Source organism: Cyprinus carpio, chromosome A3, assembly GCF_018340385.1.
Source record: "Cyprinus carpio isolate SPL01 chromosome A3, ASM1834038v1, whole genome shotgun sequence".
Lineage (NCBI taxonomy): Eukaryota > Metazoa > Chordata > Actinopteri > Cypriniformes > Cyprinidae > Cyprinus > Cyprinus carpio.
In genome coordinates, this window is record NC_056574.1 from 8,177,281 (window position 1) to 8,195,519 (window position 18,239).

Here is an 18,239-nt window from a genome sequence, read left to right on the forward strand (position 1 = left end):
TGTACCTTTACACACCTACTATTTCATGAAACTATCATAGTTAATGAAGTCCAAGTGCCACCTACAGGCCTATTATGTGAAGTGTAGGCTGGCGAAATGGTTACGTGAAAGGACTTTATTATATTACCATTTTTGATAATTAAACAGCATTATGAAAGTGTCTTATGCTCATCAAGCCTGTATTTATTTGATCAAAAATACAGTAAAACATTATTTAAAAAGAATAATTAAATTGTACTCAATTTAAAAGAATGTTTTTCTAATATCATTTATTTCTGTGATGCATGCTGATTTTTTAGCATCATTACTCAAGTCTTCAGTGTCACATGGTCCTTCAGAAATCATTCTAATATGCTGATTTATTATCAATGTTGGACATAGTTGGGCTCCTTATTTTTTTTTACTTTTTATTTATCAAAGAACAACAGGTGAAAATGTGTGTTTTCAACACTAATAATAAATCAGCACTGCATAAAATGTATTTTAAAAGTATATTAAAATTTTGATGAAATAAATGCTGGCTTGATGACCATAGGTGACTTCTTGCAAAAATATAAAATAGTAATGTATCCAAACATTTGACCTATCCTTTTTTTTTTTTTTTTTTACATGGCCCTTATTTTACAATTGAGCCCTTGCCCCTGAAGAACTTTCTGCACGCGCCTGTTAAACACACAGGTAGCTTAGCAGGAGTAATGTATCCAAACTTCTGACCTATCTATGAGTCAATGCTTCTGGGCTGGAATCAATTACAAAAGTTTTGCATGACCTTCTGTTTTTACTATAGTCTTTTTAAAATAACAGAGCTTATTGGATTGTATGTTTTAAGAATGTTTTGTATATAAATAAATAATAAAAAAAAATCCACAAAATAATTTAGCAACAGCACATTTTCAGTATGCCCAGTTAGTTAACTCTTACTTACTTTCTTTTTTCTTATCTTTTTTTTTTTTTTTTTTTTTTTTTTTACTTTTCTTACTTCTTGCAACATAGTCTGCATAGATTCAGTACATCAAATTCTCTGTAATGAAAGCTGTCAGCTTATTAACTGCTGTTACATCTATCACCAGAACAGATGCACCTGCTGGAGGTCTAAATTCTGCTGTGAAAACCAAAAAAAAAACAACAAAAAAAAACAGATTCATTAGATGTTCTGATACATGAGTTACAGTACATCACATCTGTTTCAATTGTGATTTGTAGCATCTCTGTATGTATAATGTCATTGTTGTATGGCATAACAAAATTTTCTTCCCATCAGTCATGTTTGGAGGATTTTCTGCCAAACATGGCGACAGAGCTGTGGTCTTATGATGCGTTTGTGTCATTCTAAAAGCTGCGTTCTCAGAAAACTCTGAATTTACAAGTTGATGAGTTCTACAAGGATGGTTTTTACAAGTTGGAATCTCATAACATGACATGAATGCATCATTAAACCAGTTTTAAGGAAGTTGGTTAGTGGAAAGAAATTTCCATTCCATGCAAACCACCATTCCCTTGATGTTAACATATGAACCTAATTGAATACTGCCTTAGTGTCCCTTTAACAGCCATTCTTTACATCTTCACGTATTTGTTGTCTTTATTACTTTTTGTTCAAGTGATTTTATATATATTATAGATGCTTTAACCATAGAACAACAGATAACACTTTAATTTAGTAAGTGCTTTCTAAATATGACCAGCACAATAACTCTCCACCATGTGGTCAGACTTTAGACCCTTGTTAGCAACACTTTTTTTTTTTTTCAAATGACAAATGAAAATTTTGTTTTTTATGTTTTTTGTTTTTATTTTTTGAAATTTTTGGGATGAATTTTTTTTTTTTTATAATTATAATTGTTGATTCATTTTTGTTTTTGACAAGGTAGTGCAAAAACAAAAACAAACAAACAAACAAACAAAAAAAAAAAAAAAAAAAAAAAACAGCAGGGTGCCCAAATCTACTGGAAAATATTATTTTTCTTACATTGCTTGGCATTACATGTGCAGGTGCCATATTCGACTCTATTGACACACCTGGAGATACGCATGTGTGGATGCTGTTTAGCATTTAACACCAACATTCCCTTCAAACTTATAGGCAATAAACAAACAAACAAATAAATAAAGGATGCAGGGCAAACTAGTGCGACTGGATCCTGGATCCTGACATTTGCATTAGTAGCCACAAGTCCTCAAAAATATCCCAACAACACTGTTTTAAGGTCCTAAATCAGAGGTTCTCAACTCTGGCCCGCGAGATCCATTTTCCTTCAGAGTTAAGCTCCAACCTTGATCAAACTCACCTGCCTGTAACTTTCTAGTGATCCTAAAGACCTTGATGAACTTGTTCATGTGGGTTTGATTAGGACTGGAGCTGAACTCTGCAGGAAAATGGATCTCGCGGGCCAGAGTTGAGAACCCCTGTCCTTAATGATCCAAACATAAAATTCTGCACACATCTATCATTATGTTCAAAGCTTCTGTATTCAGTGTGAGACTGAGAGACTGTGAGCTTACCTCGCTCAGCTCCCTCTTCTGGTCGTCACTCCGAAAAGGTTTCGGTGATGATAACAGTCCAATTACCTGTGTAATAGGAGGTAAACTCCATACTGTCCCCTAGTGTTTAGTATGTGAAAATGAGAGTGTGATGAGTAGACTAACCCAATCCATAATATCCCTCCTGAACCATTACACATGACTGTGTTGCAAAGCACAGTTCCAGCATAATCTTTAAATGTGCAAATGACACAACCACCACCATAATGTACAGGTGCATCTCAATAAATTAGAATGTCATGGAAAAGTTCGTTTATTTCAGTAATTCAATCAAATTGTAAAACTCATGTATTAAAAAAAATTCAATGCACACAGCTTGAAGTAGTTTAAGTCTTTGGTTCTTTTAATTGTGATGATTTTGGCTCACATTTAACAAAAACCCACCAATTCAAAATTAAAATATGGTGACATGCCAATCAGCTAATCAACTCAAAACACCTGCAAAGGTTTCCTGAGCCTTCAAAATTGTCTCCTAGTTTGGTTCACTAGGCTACACAATCATGGGGGAAGACTGCTGATCTAACAGTTGTCCAGAAGACAATAATTGACACCCTTCACAAGGAGAGAGAGCCACAAACATTCATTGCCAAAGAAGCTGGCTGTTCACAGAGTGCTGTATCCAAGCATGTTAACAGAAAGTTGAGTGGGAAGGAAAAAGTGTGGAAGAAAAAGATGCACAACCAACCGAGAAAAACCGCAGCCTTGTGAGGATTGTCAAGCAAAATCGATTCAAGAATTTGAGTGAACTTCACAAGGAATGGACTGAGGCTGGGGTCAAGGCATCAAGAGCCACCACACACAGACGTGTCAGGAATTTGGCTACAGTTGTCATATTCCTCTTGTTAAGCCACTCCTGAGGTTTCTTACCTGGGCTAAGGAGAAGAAGAACTGGACTGTTGCCCAGTGGTCCAGAGTCCTCTTTTCAGATGAGAGCAAGTTTTGTATTTCATTTGGAAACCAAGGTCCTAGAGTCTGGAGGAAGGGTGGAGAAGCTCATAGCCAAGTTGCTTGAAGTCCAGTGTTAAGTTTCCACAGTCTGTGATGATTTGGGGTGCAGTGTCATCTGCTGGTGGTTGGTCCATTGTGTTTTTTAAAAACCAAAGTCACTGCACTCGTTTACCAAGAAATTTTGGAGCACTTCACGCTTCCTTCTGCTGACCAGCTTTTTGAAGATGCTGATTTCATTTTCCAGCAGGATTTGGCACCTGCCCACACTGCCAAAAGCACCAAAAGTTGCTTAAATGACCATAGTGTTGGTGTGCTTGACTGGCCAGCAAACTCACCAGACCTGAACCCCATAGAGAATCTAAGGGGTATTGTCAAGAGGAAAATGAGAAACAAGAGACCAAACAATGCAGATGAACTGAAGGCCACTGTCAAAGAAACCTGGGCTTCCATACACACCTCAGCAGTGCCACAAACTGATCACCTCCATGCCATGCCGAATTGAGGCAGTAATTAAAGCAAAAGAAGGGGCTCCTTTTGCTTTAATTACTGCCTCAATTCTACTACCATGTATTGAATACATGTACAGTAAATGAACATACTTTCCAGAAGGCCAACAATTCACTAAAAATGTTTTTTTTTTTTTTTTTTATTATTGGTCTTATGAAGTATTCTAATTTGTTGAGAGTGAATTGGTGGTTTTTTGTTAGATGTGATGAAAATATATTTGAATTGAAAGTTCAAATGTATTAAACTACTTCAGTCTGTGTGCATTGAATTTATTTAATACATGAGTTTCAAAATTTGAGTTGAAATACTGAAATAAATTAACTTTTCCACGACATTCTAATTTATTGAGATGTACCTGTATGAGCTAATGCTAGACCACAGGTCTGATGGGAGGAACTACCAGTGAGAGAGACAGACTGGTGTGAGAACCTGTGAATGATTCAAGACACATACCTCTGTTCATTACAAGCATCTTTGACAAGCTGTAAGTGTTCAAAAGAGAGTGGCATCACTGCATTAATGTAGCCTATTGTTCAGTTCAGTTCTGTACACACAGATTTAATGCAACTGAACTCTATACAGCAGGATTGAGTATAATTCAGAATTGAAAAACTGACTTTTAGGTTAAAAACTGGCCTTTAAGTTCACTGTGGATTTGAACAGGCCATGACACACAGGAAGTTGAGTTGGAATGACCGGAAGTGGAATTTAAAGAAATTCAGCACAGTTAATGCATTCTGGAAATTGAAGTCTTCATTAACTTTTTCAACTTGTCAAACTGAAGAACTGAACTGGAATTTAAAAGGCATTTATAATTCAGTTCTGAATGGAGCGCAACCCTGATGCACAGAACATTATTAAACACTCAATAGAGGAGTGGCAACCATATTTAGCTGAAGATAAAATACCACTTTTTCACATCACCAAATAGATTTTAATTAATAATGAATTATAAAACTACTTTACGTATATCCAAACTTACCAGAAAACATACAGTATTCAGCGGTTTGTACTACAGCAACTGTGTGACTGTTGCTAAAAAAATTCAATCTATCTTATCATCCCGCAATATATGTAAAATTGGATAAATAGTACATCCTGCCAAATGCCATCATAAGGCATGAAGATATAAAAATATTATAAACATAAACATCTTTATTTTCTGTGAAGCTGCTTCGAAACGGTGTTGTGAAAAGTTACATAAATAAAATGAATTCATATTCACATCATAATGCATACACACTATCCTCTCTTTATGTATGCATGTATATACTCGTGTCTTGATTGTATTATTTGTATTGTTTCGTAATGAACCTTGTAATAAATTCTAATGCAAATGTATAAGCGTTTGCTGTGCAAATAGATAAACTCGACTTCAGCATGCCTTTCTTGCGTGTTACTGCATCCAGCTTTCATTAGAGGGCAGCAGAAACACAGTAAATTAAAGGATCAACGGGAGAGGTTACATTCACTGGCTGAGACACTGAATCCACTCAAACATGGTTGTGAGCATCTTTCAGTTTGTTCTGTCAAGTGCACTGAAATGTCAATACACAACGTATACTTAAGTGTAAAAACGATTGACTGTGTAATTGCTCTTCAGAAGATGAGAATGAAAAGAGGCATTATGATAGATGCTGTAACGAATCTGTAATGATGTGTCACAAGCCTCAGGGTTGGGATGTGTCTTCAACAGACACACATCTGCCTTTCATTTAGATTCCTGACCTTATACACCCACATATAATCCGTACAATCGGTACAGTTTGTATTTCAGTAGCAAAGCCCTGATGTATGATTGGTGTGCATGTGTGGGAAATATTTGCATTTTTTATGCTTTCAACAATCACTTGCAACATATGCAACATTTCACTCTGTGTTATGTTCAGTGATGATATTCACATTACAAGCAGTTCGGACTGTGATAAAGACCTTACAGTTGTATCGCTCAGATGTTGCTCTTTTATATCGTAGGAGATTTAATGGCGATCTCATGTATGTTTTATTTCCTTTAAACACTAAATGTTATTACCTTGATACTGACTGATACGTGACCATTTGAGGTAATTTTGTTTTAAATACTTTTATTACTTTCAGTTTTCTCAGCAAGGATACGTTACAAATGTGTGTAAAATACACCAAAAGTGACAGTAAAGACATCTATAGTGTTACAAAATAAATGCTGTATTTTTGAACTTTATGTTGAACAAAGAATCTTAAAAGAATAATCATAGTTTCAACAAAAATTTTAAGTAGCACTGTTTTTAACACTGATAACCATAATATGGTGTTTCTTGAGCAGCAAATCAGAATGTTAAGCCTAAAATGATTTCTGAAAGATCACGTGACACCGAAGACTGGACAATTCAGCTTTGCATCACAGGAATAAATTACATTTTTAAATATATTCACATAGAAACCAGCTATTTTGAGTTGTAAAAAATACTTCACTGTTTTGAAGCTATTTTTGATCAAATAAATGCAATCTTGGAGAACAGAAGATACTTCTTTCAAAAACACTGCAGATCCTGCTGTTTCAAAGCAATGGATGAAAAACACTGAATCGACACACCGACAGGATCGACAATCACAGCTCACACTGCAGACAGGTGTCAAACTGACCTATGCAATATCTATTCAACCATACAGAGTATGAATTATATAAGATTATTTTGTCATTCAGAATCAGAGTCTGATAGCCCCTCCCCCTTCGCTTCATAATTAAACCTGTGATGGTTGAGTGCATGAAGTGTCCAACATTCCACACTTCATTTTTTCAACTATTTAATTGCATCATCCGAGTATTTAAAGTGCACTTTTTCTTTTTGGAATTTTCAGTGTGAACGCACTACTCACACTATTTATACTACTAAACGTCATAGAGTAGTGCATAAGTACGTGATTTGGGTCTCTCCCTCTGTAATTATGTCAGTGTAAAGGGTTTCTATGACCCTGCTTTAACTGTCACATAATCATACACACGTTCACATGCTTCACACGCACTAGTCTAGTTAAAAGATCATAAACACTGAAGAAACAGCTTCATCATGCTAACTCAGTACATACTGTATGAACTCAAACATTTCTCAACACATGAACTCTATACTCTTACTGGAAGACCACTACTGACCCATTTGAGCCTTTTCTCTCTCCTGTGGGGATTCAAAGGAGAAACATCTGAGACAATATTTGTGCTTTAATAAATCATTACAGAAAAAGCTGTTAAACTGTCGAAACATCAGCATCTGAGCAATAAAACAATCTTCTGGATGTGCAGCTGTTCATCTACTGTGTTTCAGCCGTGCTGATGTAAGGTGAAGCATGTACGTTTGCTCTTAAAGTGCTTGTGTGTGTTTGTTCAAAATAAAGACCTGAAGGTCTTTATTTCTTCTGTGGAGCATGAAAGATGTTTTTAAAGCCCAAACAACACTGAACCTCATTGACTTTCACTGAAAACCTTATAAACCTTTAAAAACATAATCAATCTGTGTTCCACAGAAGAAAGAAAGCCTTGGAATGAAGTAAAATCACTTTTGGGTGAACTAGCCCTTGAAGATGTTTAAGGAACAATTTTGCTTCTTAGTGTCTCAATCTTGCCTGTGGTCTTTCCAGTGGGTGAGCAGCAGACAGATGCAAGAGTGTGAGAAAAAACAAGTAAACCGAAGGGGGAAGGTCTGATTGTGAATAAAGAGGAGAACATGAGTGTGTGAGCGAGTAAGAGTAAGAGAAAGAGAGAGAGAGAGAGAAAAGGCAGTGGGTGGGAGGTTCTTCTTCATTCAGTAGTAACTCTTTATCAGACTCTTGAGGAGACAGAAATAAAGAGCACACACACACACACACACACAGCTCTCTCTCCCTCTCAAGTGTTTCTCAGCGAGTGTCTGGATGGAGGGAGACGGAGATGTGGAGCTCACACAGAGCCCTGAGACTCTCACCGAGGACGATGTGTGTGTGATCCAGGACACGTGGAGACCCGTCTACGAGAACCGAGAGAATGCTGGAGTCGCTGTGCTCATCAGGTACACCTGTCCGTCTTACTTTCATGCGTCAATCATTCACAGAAACTACCACGTTATCACTTTCATTGTTTGAACAAGCACCATAGTTTTCTACTTAGGTTATTTCAAGGTTTTTTGGGCATGTACCATAGTAATACCATGGCATTTTGGACATTTATAATTGGTAATCTCCTAGTTTTTTGGAAATACACAATGGTAGGTACCATGGTAATACTTGGTTGTTTGGACATTTACCATAGTTTTGCCATAGTTTTTGATATGCACCATAGAAGTACTTGATAATACAGGTACCATGGTAATACAGTGTTTTTGAACATTTACCATAATAATAAATGGTATTTTGACATTTATTATTGGTAATTCCAAAAAAGTTTTTGGAAATGTACCACTGTAGTACCATTTTTTAAAACTTGCAACATAGTAACAATATGGTTGTCACCGTTCAACCTGTGGGACACGTGGCGCTCTTTTATTCTGTTGTCCTTTTTCTATATCAAATATTTTAGTAATCGTCATAAATTATATATCATTTGAATATAATTTTGAAATCAGACATTGCGTTTTATTTCTTTTTCTTTGTAATGTTTTTTATGATGCAAGTGTCATATTACAAAATGCATTACGGTCTTTTACAATCAAAACTTTTTATAATCTTGACCTAAAACATCATTGGAAAGGTATGAGTCCCATGAATCCATATTTGGTGGTTATTTGGTGATAGAAGTAATATTGACAGAGAAATCTAGACATTTGTGACAGAAAAATGCATAAAAAATGCAATGGGGTTTGGATGGCACCCGGTGGCTGTTTGTGGTACAACACCCTAAATAAAATCTTACAGAAACCTCACTTTTTTCATATCAACTTCAAATTTGGGACATAACATATTTAGACATAAGGCTTTTTTTTTTTTTTTGCAATACTTTTTTTTTATTTTATTTACCTGTTATGTAAAAGATTGATTTTATCTAAAATATAATACAAATTTTACAGTGCATTTTCTTTACAGTAAATTTAAACTTATATAACTTTATGATATTTTAATTTTTTTAAATGATTCCACTTCTGCAATAATTTGCTGACTGTCTTCTATAAAAAGAGACCAACCATTCCTTTGTATTCCAAAGTTTTCATGAATTATAACAATTTAAGTTTGGATAGTGCACTGTAATGGCTATTTAAACAAATAAAATAAAGGGGTTAAGACAGTTAAGGGGTTAATAGTTTTTAATACAGTGGTTTGGGACATGTACCATAATAATACTATGGTGTTTTTGACATTTGCAATTGGTAATATGACGGTTATTTATTATCTTGGTATTCTATGAATGGCAATCATTCAGTAGTGTGTTATATTTCCAAGTACTACAGTATTCCCACAATAAGACTTAAATAAACACAGGTAGTATTAATCACAATTGCACTAGTGTTTCTGGAGATCCAGTTAAATAAACCCTTGTTTCTATCATGGTGGTGAATTTCCATCGATCTCTATTATTTTCATACTGAGCTGCCGATATTTTCTCTCTCTAAACTCGCACACAAACTTTTCAGTATTTGTACATAGACAGTATTTACTTCATCAAGTTGTTTTCCTTGGTGACGTCCACAAGAGTTGTTCAGGGCTGGTCATCTGAAGGTTGCTGGTTCGATCCCTTCAAGAAGCGAGTCGTGAACCATCATCACAGTGTATGTGATAAAAACATACACTTCGTCCAAATCCAGGAGGACCCACGCTCTATGGTGACATCACATGAAAGATGTGAAAACTAATCCCAGTGACGCTGCTTATGTGGCCAAAGATTGATATCCTGTTGTATGGAAAGAGAAGTTATTGAATTGGGTGAAAAGGACTGTGGGTAGAGCTGAGGTGTGACTGCTGGGATTTGGGGAACATACAGACCTTGAAAGCATGTTGGCGCAAGAGCAAGGAAGTGAAGAGCTTAGCGCCAAATCAGAAAGCGTACCACACTGAGATGAAAACAAAGGGTTTTATTTTCAGATCTATTCTCCAGCTGCTCTTTATGGTTTCAGAGACGACAGCTTTAGTGCACTTCTTTCACACTCGTGACCTTCTGTGCTGCAAAAACTCCACATTTGCACTGGTATGCCCTGATTTAGATACCTAGATAAATCTGTGTGTATCTAAATCAGGACATACCAGTGCTGTTATTGATAACTAAAACTTATTTCAATTAACTTCAAGCTTTACTTCACTAACCCCCGGTTTTACAGACAAGGCTTAAGCCTAGTCCCAGACTAATGTGTAAGTCTGAGCTGTTTTAACTGAAAGAAACTTGCACTGAATGATCTTAAAATATATCAGTGTCTCTGTTTTGTCTCAAAATGAACACCAGTAATGTTTTTTTTTTCCTTTTTTTTCTCTAAGGCATGTTAATAAAAATGACTTAAATGTCCTAATTGAACTATTGCCTAGTCCTGGCTTAATCTAAGCCCTGTCTGTAAAACCAGGCCTTAATGTTTTTATTAATTAATATAAGCTTAATAACTTAAAACATAAAAAATTCAATAGAAAACTTGAATTAAAATGAGAACTATCTGAAATAAGAAGTAGTACTAAAATTACCAAATAATTAAAATAAAGCTGAATTGAAATATATATATATATATATAAAGAAAAAGACAAAACCGTATAACAAAATTATTCAAATTAAACAGAAACCTAAAAAAATCAAATTAACCAAAATCTTAATAAACACTATAAAGTCTGATTACCATCTTAAACCATCTGACTGACAAGTAAAGTGACCAGCCAGTTTGTTTTGTTTGTATGTTTCTCAGTGTGTCAGTATGAATCCCAAATACTATTGAATCAGGAATCACAGACCATTACTCGATTAAAACATGACCAATGCAGAGAGTTTAGTGAATGAGCATGCATTTGTGAGGAAAAAGAGAGACGCAGAGCTCATAAAATAAGAGTAAATCGAAGAGAATTCAGTCCAGATATCTGAAACTGAAGCTCCTGAGTCATGATAATCTGTGATTCTTTCTGAAAACAGTTCACAGAAATCACAAACTGATTCGATTTACTTCACTGCCAACTGTATCTATTTCTAGATCTACTGGCATAACCATAAAAGACTATAAAGAGTACAAGATTGCATATGATACAGCTGGGAGAAATAAATCAAGAGCATTAAATGAAATAAAGTGAATTTGATTAAACTGAATCACTATATTGTAAAACCTATTAAATTGCATGACATCATTAGATCTACTAGTGCCAAAAAATATAAAAATAAAAAGATTTATAAAATTATCATGTGATGCAATTTTTGCTTATAATGTTTGTATCTTATTACAACACTCGTCCATCATTGTTAAAGTAGCAATGACTGTTCTTCTGATGGTCAGGAATCTGGTTTATTTGAGCAAATCATTAACGCAGCATCAGGTTTTCCACCTGAGAGCCTCACATGAGCTCATATTTCTTCATCCCTGACCTGCACAGTGCTGGAGGATTATGATGGATGTTATCAGCAGTAATTTCTCTATAAAGATAACAGCTCACATCTTCTCTGACGTTCACACCTGAAGGGCTGCAGTAAAGATTTATAATTAAACTCTTTCAACTGGTGAAATTAGATTTATTTCTCAGACACACAGGATGTTCGCGGGAGACTATATTTCTCTCAGCGATGCTTTACTTTAGTAGGTCAGTGGATTAAATCAGATGTTATCATCCATTTTTCTGTAAGTTTTAATCAAACCCAAGCACACACTGAAACTCTACAAGACACGCTTTCATGGCTGTGACTAGTTGGTGATAAAATAAAAAGATCCAGACTGCAACCAAGTTCATATTGCTGCTGTATGCAAAATGAATTTCAGGATCATAACAACAATCAGGAACGATCTGTTTATTGACAAAAAAATAAAAATAAAACATAATAAAAAAAATTACACTTCAAGGTTTAATTCATGCAAAAATAAAACTGTTATCATTTAAAGCTCATTCACACCAAGAATGATAACTACAGTAATAGCCTCCACAACAACAGATGATAACTATAGTGAAAACTGCTATGCTAACTATATTACACTAGTGGATGATAAATATACTAATAACTATTTTAGTGTCCACACCAGCGGATGATAACATAACGATAAATGCAACTATAACTACATTAGCATCTGCACCCGTGGACGATAACTAATGTCTTCTTAACTGCTCATCTCTGCGCTCTGTTTATTATCCCCATGATTATTTTCACGTTCCCAGGGGATTTGTACCGCCTTTGTTCGTCCTCCAGCCGTTGACACATGAATCTAGAGCTCCAGTGCTTAGACATGAGTTACGACACACAGAGAAGACAGTCTCTCTTTATCTCCTGTTTGACATGTGAGCACACGTCTCTTCTCTGGGCATTTACTAGATTCTGTCTCTATTTCATGGGACGGATCTTTCTGTTGCGGTTTGACTCACGGTTCAGTATTGAGAGGTTAATTACTAGTGAAGGATCAACATCTGGTGCTGAACGCATGAGACACGACTGTAGAAACACAAAAAGTGCAAAATTACTAATTACTAATCATAATATAACAGTAATTAATTTCTTACAATTTCAAGCAAATTACATGCAAAAGTCTTAATTCTGAAAGCAACATGAAATCAAACCAACCCAGATTAATCTTTAAAAGGTTTGTCTTCATAATCTTTCATTAAAATAAATAATTTAAGCCTCTTACCCCCCCCCCCCAACAATCTGACTTCATTTAAACATGAAACATTTACTTTTCATAATTTAATTAATTTATTCTTAATAAAATGTTTTATGTATTTATGTATAATATTAATAGTTTAACAATAACGTGAATTATTATTGTGCATATTTACTGTCTTAGTAAAATATTTCACCTGGGTGTGTGTGTGTGTGTGTGTGTGTGAGAGAGAGAGAGAGAGAGAGAGAGAGAGAGTGTGTGTGTTTTTGAGTATATATGTATATATGTATATGTATATATATGTATATGTGTGTGTGTGTGTGTGTGTGTGTGTGTGTGTATATATATATATATATATATATATATATATATATATATATATGTACTGTGCGTGCATAATTATAATGCAAGTTTATAGTCTGGTAATCATTTTTAAATAACTACTGTTCATTTTATCTTTAATCACTTATAAATGATATATAATTGTCTATGAAGGATGGAAGTGGAAAACGCCTTATATTCAGGTGTGCATAATTCTTTGAAGAATTTACCTTCAGGAATCTGACAGCAAGTTTGAGGAGATCATTTTTAGTCCATCTCCTATCCTGAAAAGTCTGTCTTGTCTAAAAATGACCTTCCAAAATTTACTGCCACATTCCTGAAGATAAGTTCTTGAAAGAGTGATACAAGAGGATGTACTGCTGGCTCTTCAAGAGTCACTCTCTGTCTATAAAAGCCTATAAAACCAGTCTTCATGTATTTCACAACACTTCAGCATGTGATTCTTATTAAGCTGGGGTATTTTTTTTTTTAGGATTCTTTACCTAACCTAAGTCCCTGAGAACCTGACACCTTGTCTTCTGGAGAATCCAGGTGGGTTGAAGTTCTGGAAAACAATGGAACTGGAGACTAAAGGGTTCCTGATGATTTCACACCTAATTCTTCACCTTAATTCTTAATTCTTTTTTCTGATCCTGCTGACCCAATGAGCATTTCGCTCTCCTATGATCATGCTTTAACTTTGCAATTTCCAGTATTGCATTATTATTACATCCCTCTCATGACCATTTAATAATTTTTGGCTTTTCAGTTTGTTAAATCTCGTTTTGGCTCATTTTAACTGTAAAAGAAAACCTGCTTAATTATGCACACCTGAAAATAAGGCGTTTTTTAATTCCATCCTTCATTATATATCATTTATACATGATTAAAGACCAAATGAATAGTACTTATTTAGATTGATGTGGTTCGAAATTGGTAAAATGCACATGAATATATATATATATATATATTTTTAATTCCATCCTTCATTATATATACTGTACACTCACTATATATTAAAAATATAATAAATATATATAATAATAAATAAATAAATAAATATAAATTAAAGTTAAGGTCAGTGTATGGTCAGTGCAAATAAAGAAATCATTGGTAATTTGTTTATAAATTAATTACATTGGTATTGGTATTATAAAATATTGATTTGATTTGGAATGTTTTATTTTTGAACTAGAAAAACTGAAATAGGATTTTCTTATACTAAACAAACTCCAATAATCTTTGTTTAATTTAAAACTTTGAAAAATCATGTTTTACAGTGAATTTGGTTTCTTTAAAAGTTTGTTCAACCCATAATTAAAATCAGTTTCTTCATTTAAGCACCCTTTGTTTTTGAAACATGAACAGATTTTCCCATGAAATAATTTGGTGTAAACTAGTCCACTCTTGTTCTGCGGTGTGATGTAGTCTGACAGCCACTAACCAGGATTAATAACATGCTGTTCTCTTCCCATCAAACCTCTAGCCAACCTTTCATCCAGCAGCGTGATTTAACCCATAAACCTTGAAGGATGTTCTGGTAATAGTCAACCACTTTCATTAGTAGCAGGGATTTCAGACGTGTGATTCGCCGCAAGCGTCAGGTTTTGTTATGGAACATTAAAATGCTTTAAAGGAAATTGAAGGGATGTGCAGACAAGATGAAATGGCAATATGTGTTTTTAAAAGGACAAGATGTACCAGAACACATAACAAAGACTCGCTGGTGAAACCTGCTCCCTCTGGATATTTTTCAATCTCAGAACTGCAGGATTTACGATCAGCCGGTTATCAGAGAAATAAGTCATCGTGTTTGGAGCCTGGAGACAAAAATAAATTATCCAAGACAGTTTCAACCCTGCAGCCTTCAAATGAACATCATCTGAAGTGTTACATCAGAGCAAAAGACATTCAGTAGCGTTCAGAGCACAGCTCATTTACAGCAAGACTGAGAATAGCACTGACGCAGCTGAATTATGAATTTAGTTCTTATATAGGGCTATTTATTACAGCAGAATCCTCTTATCTATGCAATAGTTCATTTTTACCCTAGCAACCGCATCCCAACATGCATTGCTTAAAAAAAAAAATTTTATTTGTATATATATATATATATATATGTGTGTGTGTGTGTGTGTGTGTGTGTGTGTGTGTGTGTGTGTGTGTGTGTGTGTATGTATGTATATATATGTATATATGTATGTATGTATGTATGTATATGTTCACACACACACTACAGGGTTCAACGTGCTCAACATGCCTTTAACTGCTTTTTATCACAAAGTTGAGTTTAAAAAGACTTTCCCTGAGTTTGTTTGCAGTATTGGTTGTGAATGGAGCAGAATTTCAGCAATGCTGGATAAATATTAGATTAGTGTTATCTCAGGAATGCTTATCTGTCCAGCTGGGCTGGGATATGCTTTCTCACACATGCGAACACACACAGCACTGCTCACTTTCACATGTTTATCTTTAGGATCCTCATGAAATAGTTACGCAGCCCTGCTATTATGTGTTTCCTATTTAAAGAGGAAGTTTGCAGCCTCAATCTGGAACCTAATCATCCACTACCTACTACAATTTATTATAAACAATCATGTATGAATGAAGATTTGTAACTTTACTCTGATCATGTGACGACGGGGATCTTCTGTTCCAGTCCAGTTCATAATGCTTCTGTGTGCGGCTCACTTGTGCTTGTCCGTAAAATCAATTTAACATCACAAAACAATCATATTTCAATGCAACAAATCCACAGGACATTTTCATGTTATGTTCTGCTGGGCTTTCTAAACTGGATATTTCACCCAAAAAGTGTTTTTTTTTTTTTACATCATGTCATTTCAAACCTGTATGATTTTTAGACAAATATTGCGAACCTAATAATATTTGGAACCCATTTCTCAAAATATAATTTTTGTGTTTCACAGTAGAAAGAAAGTCGTTTGGCTTTGAAGAAATAGTCCACACAAAAATTAAAATTTGCTGAAAATGTACTCACCCTCAGTACATCCAAGAGTTTGTTTCTTCATCAGATTTGTAGAAATGTAGCATTATATCACTTGCTCACCAATGGATCCTCTGCACTGAATGGTATGGATTACTTGTGGATTATTGTGATGTTTTTATCAGCTGTTTGGACTCTCATTCTGACGGCACCCATTCACTGCAGAGGGATCAAGTGATGTAATGCTACATTTCTACAAATCTGATGAAGAAACAAACTCATCTACATCTTTGATCATCAATGAATTTTTGTTTTGAAAATAACTAAATGTCTGTTTCTCCAGGTTTTTCTCAAACTTCCCATCGGCGAAGCAGTACTTCGATCAATTCCGTGACATGCATGATCCCGAGGAGATGAAGCAAAGCGTCCAGCTGAAGAAACACGCCCTGCGGGTCATGACCGCCCTCAACACGCTGGTGGAAAACCTGCGCGACGGAGACAAACTCAACACCATCTTCCAGCAGATGGGCAAATCACACGCGCTCAAACACAAGGTGGATCCGCTTTACTTCAAAGTGAGTATGAGGAACAATCGGTTACAAAGTTACAAAGGACGTTTTTTTGAAAGAAGTCTCTTCTGCACACCAAGCCTGCATTTATTTGATCCAAAAATACAGTAAAAACAGTAATACTGTGAAATAATTTTACAATTTGATGTAACTGTTTTCTGTATGAATGTATTTTCAAATGTAATTTATTTCTGTGATCAAAGCTGAATTCTCAGCATCATTACTCCAGTCTTCAGTGTCACATGATCCTTCAGAAATCATTCTGATAGGAAACATTTCTGATTATTATCAGTGTTGAAAACAGTCCTGCTGCTTCATATTTTTGTGGAAACTGTGATACATTTTATATTTCAGGATTCTTTGATGAACATAAAGTTCAAAAGTACAGCACTGATCTGAAATGGAAATCTTTTGTAAGATTAGAAATGTCTTTACTGTCACGTGTGATGAATTGAATGCATCCTTGCTGAATAAAAGTATTAATGTCTTACTGCAGATTCTGGCTGGAGTGATTCTGGAGGTGCTGGTGGAAGCTTTCCCACAATGCTTCAGTCCAGCGTCGGTGCAGAGCGCGTGGTCTAAACTCCTGGGTGTCCTGTACTGGCAGATGAACAAAGTCTACGCTGAAGTCGGCTGGGATTCCATCAAAAACTCTGCAAAGTGAAGGAGAGAATAGATGCAGAATTATAAGAATTAAACCAAAGATTATGACAGTAATGTCATGTATATTGAATTCATTTCTATAAGTGAAACAAAAAGATGTAGTAGAAAATAAAGACGTGTTGTAAATTGAGAAAATGAGCTCATACCAGAAGATGTTTTATAAATGTTGATGGACCCTACATGATATTTCATCTGGACTTTATCGATGTCAGATCCCTAGCAACTGTTATTCAGCTCAGATCATAAACACACTTATAAATCAGTGCAGAAATCGCAAGCTCTCTGCAGTCCATCTCCCATTAAATATTTACACATACTCCAGATAAACCATCAGCCCGTACACAAACACGACCTCCGTCAGATACAAAAATGTGCAGAAATGAAACATTTGGGTCTCTGCTGGAGCTTTAGATAAATATCCAGTTCATCTGAAGCGGTTGTTTTTGAAACAGATGAGTGCTTTTGTACCAGTCGCTTCCCCTGCGTGCTGTGAGCAAGAGGAGTGTAAAGGACTGTTCTGTGCTACTAAAGCAGCTAAACTGATTTCTTTTTGTACTTATTCAAATGTTTTGTACGTGTAAAATAATCACTGATTCAGAAATAAACTCTGAAACAATTAAGAAATAAACTCTGAGTCTTGCACTTTTTTATAGACTATAATACTGTACATATATTCAGATATGTTTTGTTTGTTTGTTTTTGAAAGAAGTCTCTTCTGCTTACCAAGATTGCATTTATTTGATCAAAATTACAGTAAAAACAGTGAAATATTATTATAATTTAAAACAACTCTTTTCTATGTGAATATATGTTAAAATGTAATTTATTTCTGTGAATCAAAGCTGAATTTTCAGCATCATTACTCCAGTCTTCAGTGTCACGTGATCCTTCAGAAATCATTCTGATATGAAACATTTCTGATTATTATCAATGTTAGTAACAGTTATGCTGATTAATATATTTCTGGAAACATGCCACAAAAATTGATTATGCTTTCACAGGAATAACCTTATCTGTAATAAACATGGTATTTTGACT

The 18,239-nt window shown here is 35.0% G+C and overlaps 1 protein-coding gene across 1 annotated transcript; it reads left to right on the forward strand.

The window, feature by feature from the left end:
• Positions 1–7,783: 7,783 nt before the first annotated feature.
• Positions 7,784–17,829, forward strand: cygb1 (cytoglobin 1). The gene is made up of 3 exons (XM_019076639.2): positions 7,784–8,015; positions 16,313–16,544; positions 17,035–17,829. Exons 1-3 carry the CDS (start codon positions 7,882–7,884, stop codon positions 17,200–17,202), a joined length of 534 nt encoding a protein of 177 aa, XP_018932184.1. The 5' UTR covers positions 7,784–7,881; the 3' UTR covers positions 17,203–17,829.
• The last annotated feature ends 410 nt before the right edge of the window (positions 17,830–18,239 follow it).

Bases quoted from the DNA above. Each gene is read 5' to 3' on its own strand.
- cygb1 (XM_019076639.2), top strand. From the start codon at position 7,882: ATGGAGGGAGACGGAGATGTGGAGCTCACACAGAGCCCTGAGACTCTC. The intron at 8,016-16,312 runs GTACACCTGTCC...CTGTTTCTCCAG, and splicing joins GGAGTCGCTGTGCTCATCAG to GTTTTTCTCAAACTTCCCAT. The intron at 16,545-17,034 runs GTGAGTATGAGG...GTCTTACTGCAG, and splicing joins TGGATCCGCTTTACTTCAAA to ATTCTGGCTGGAGTGATTCT.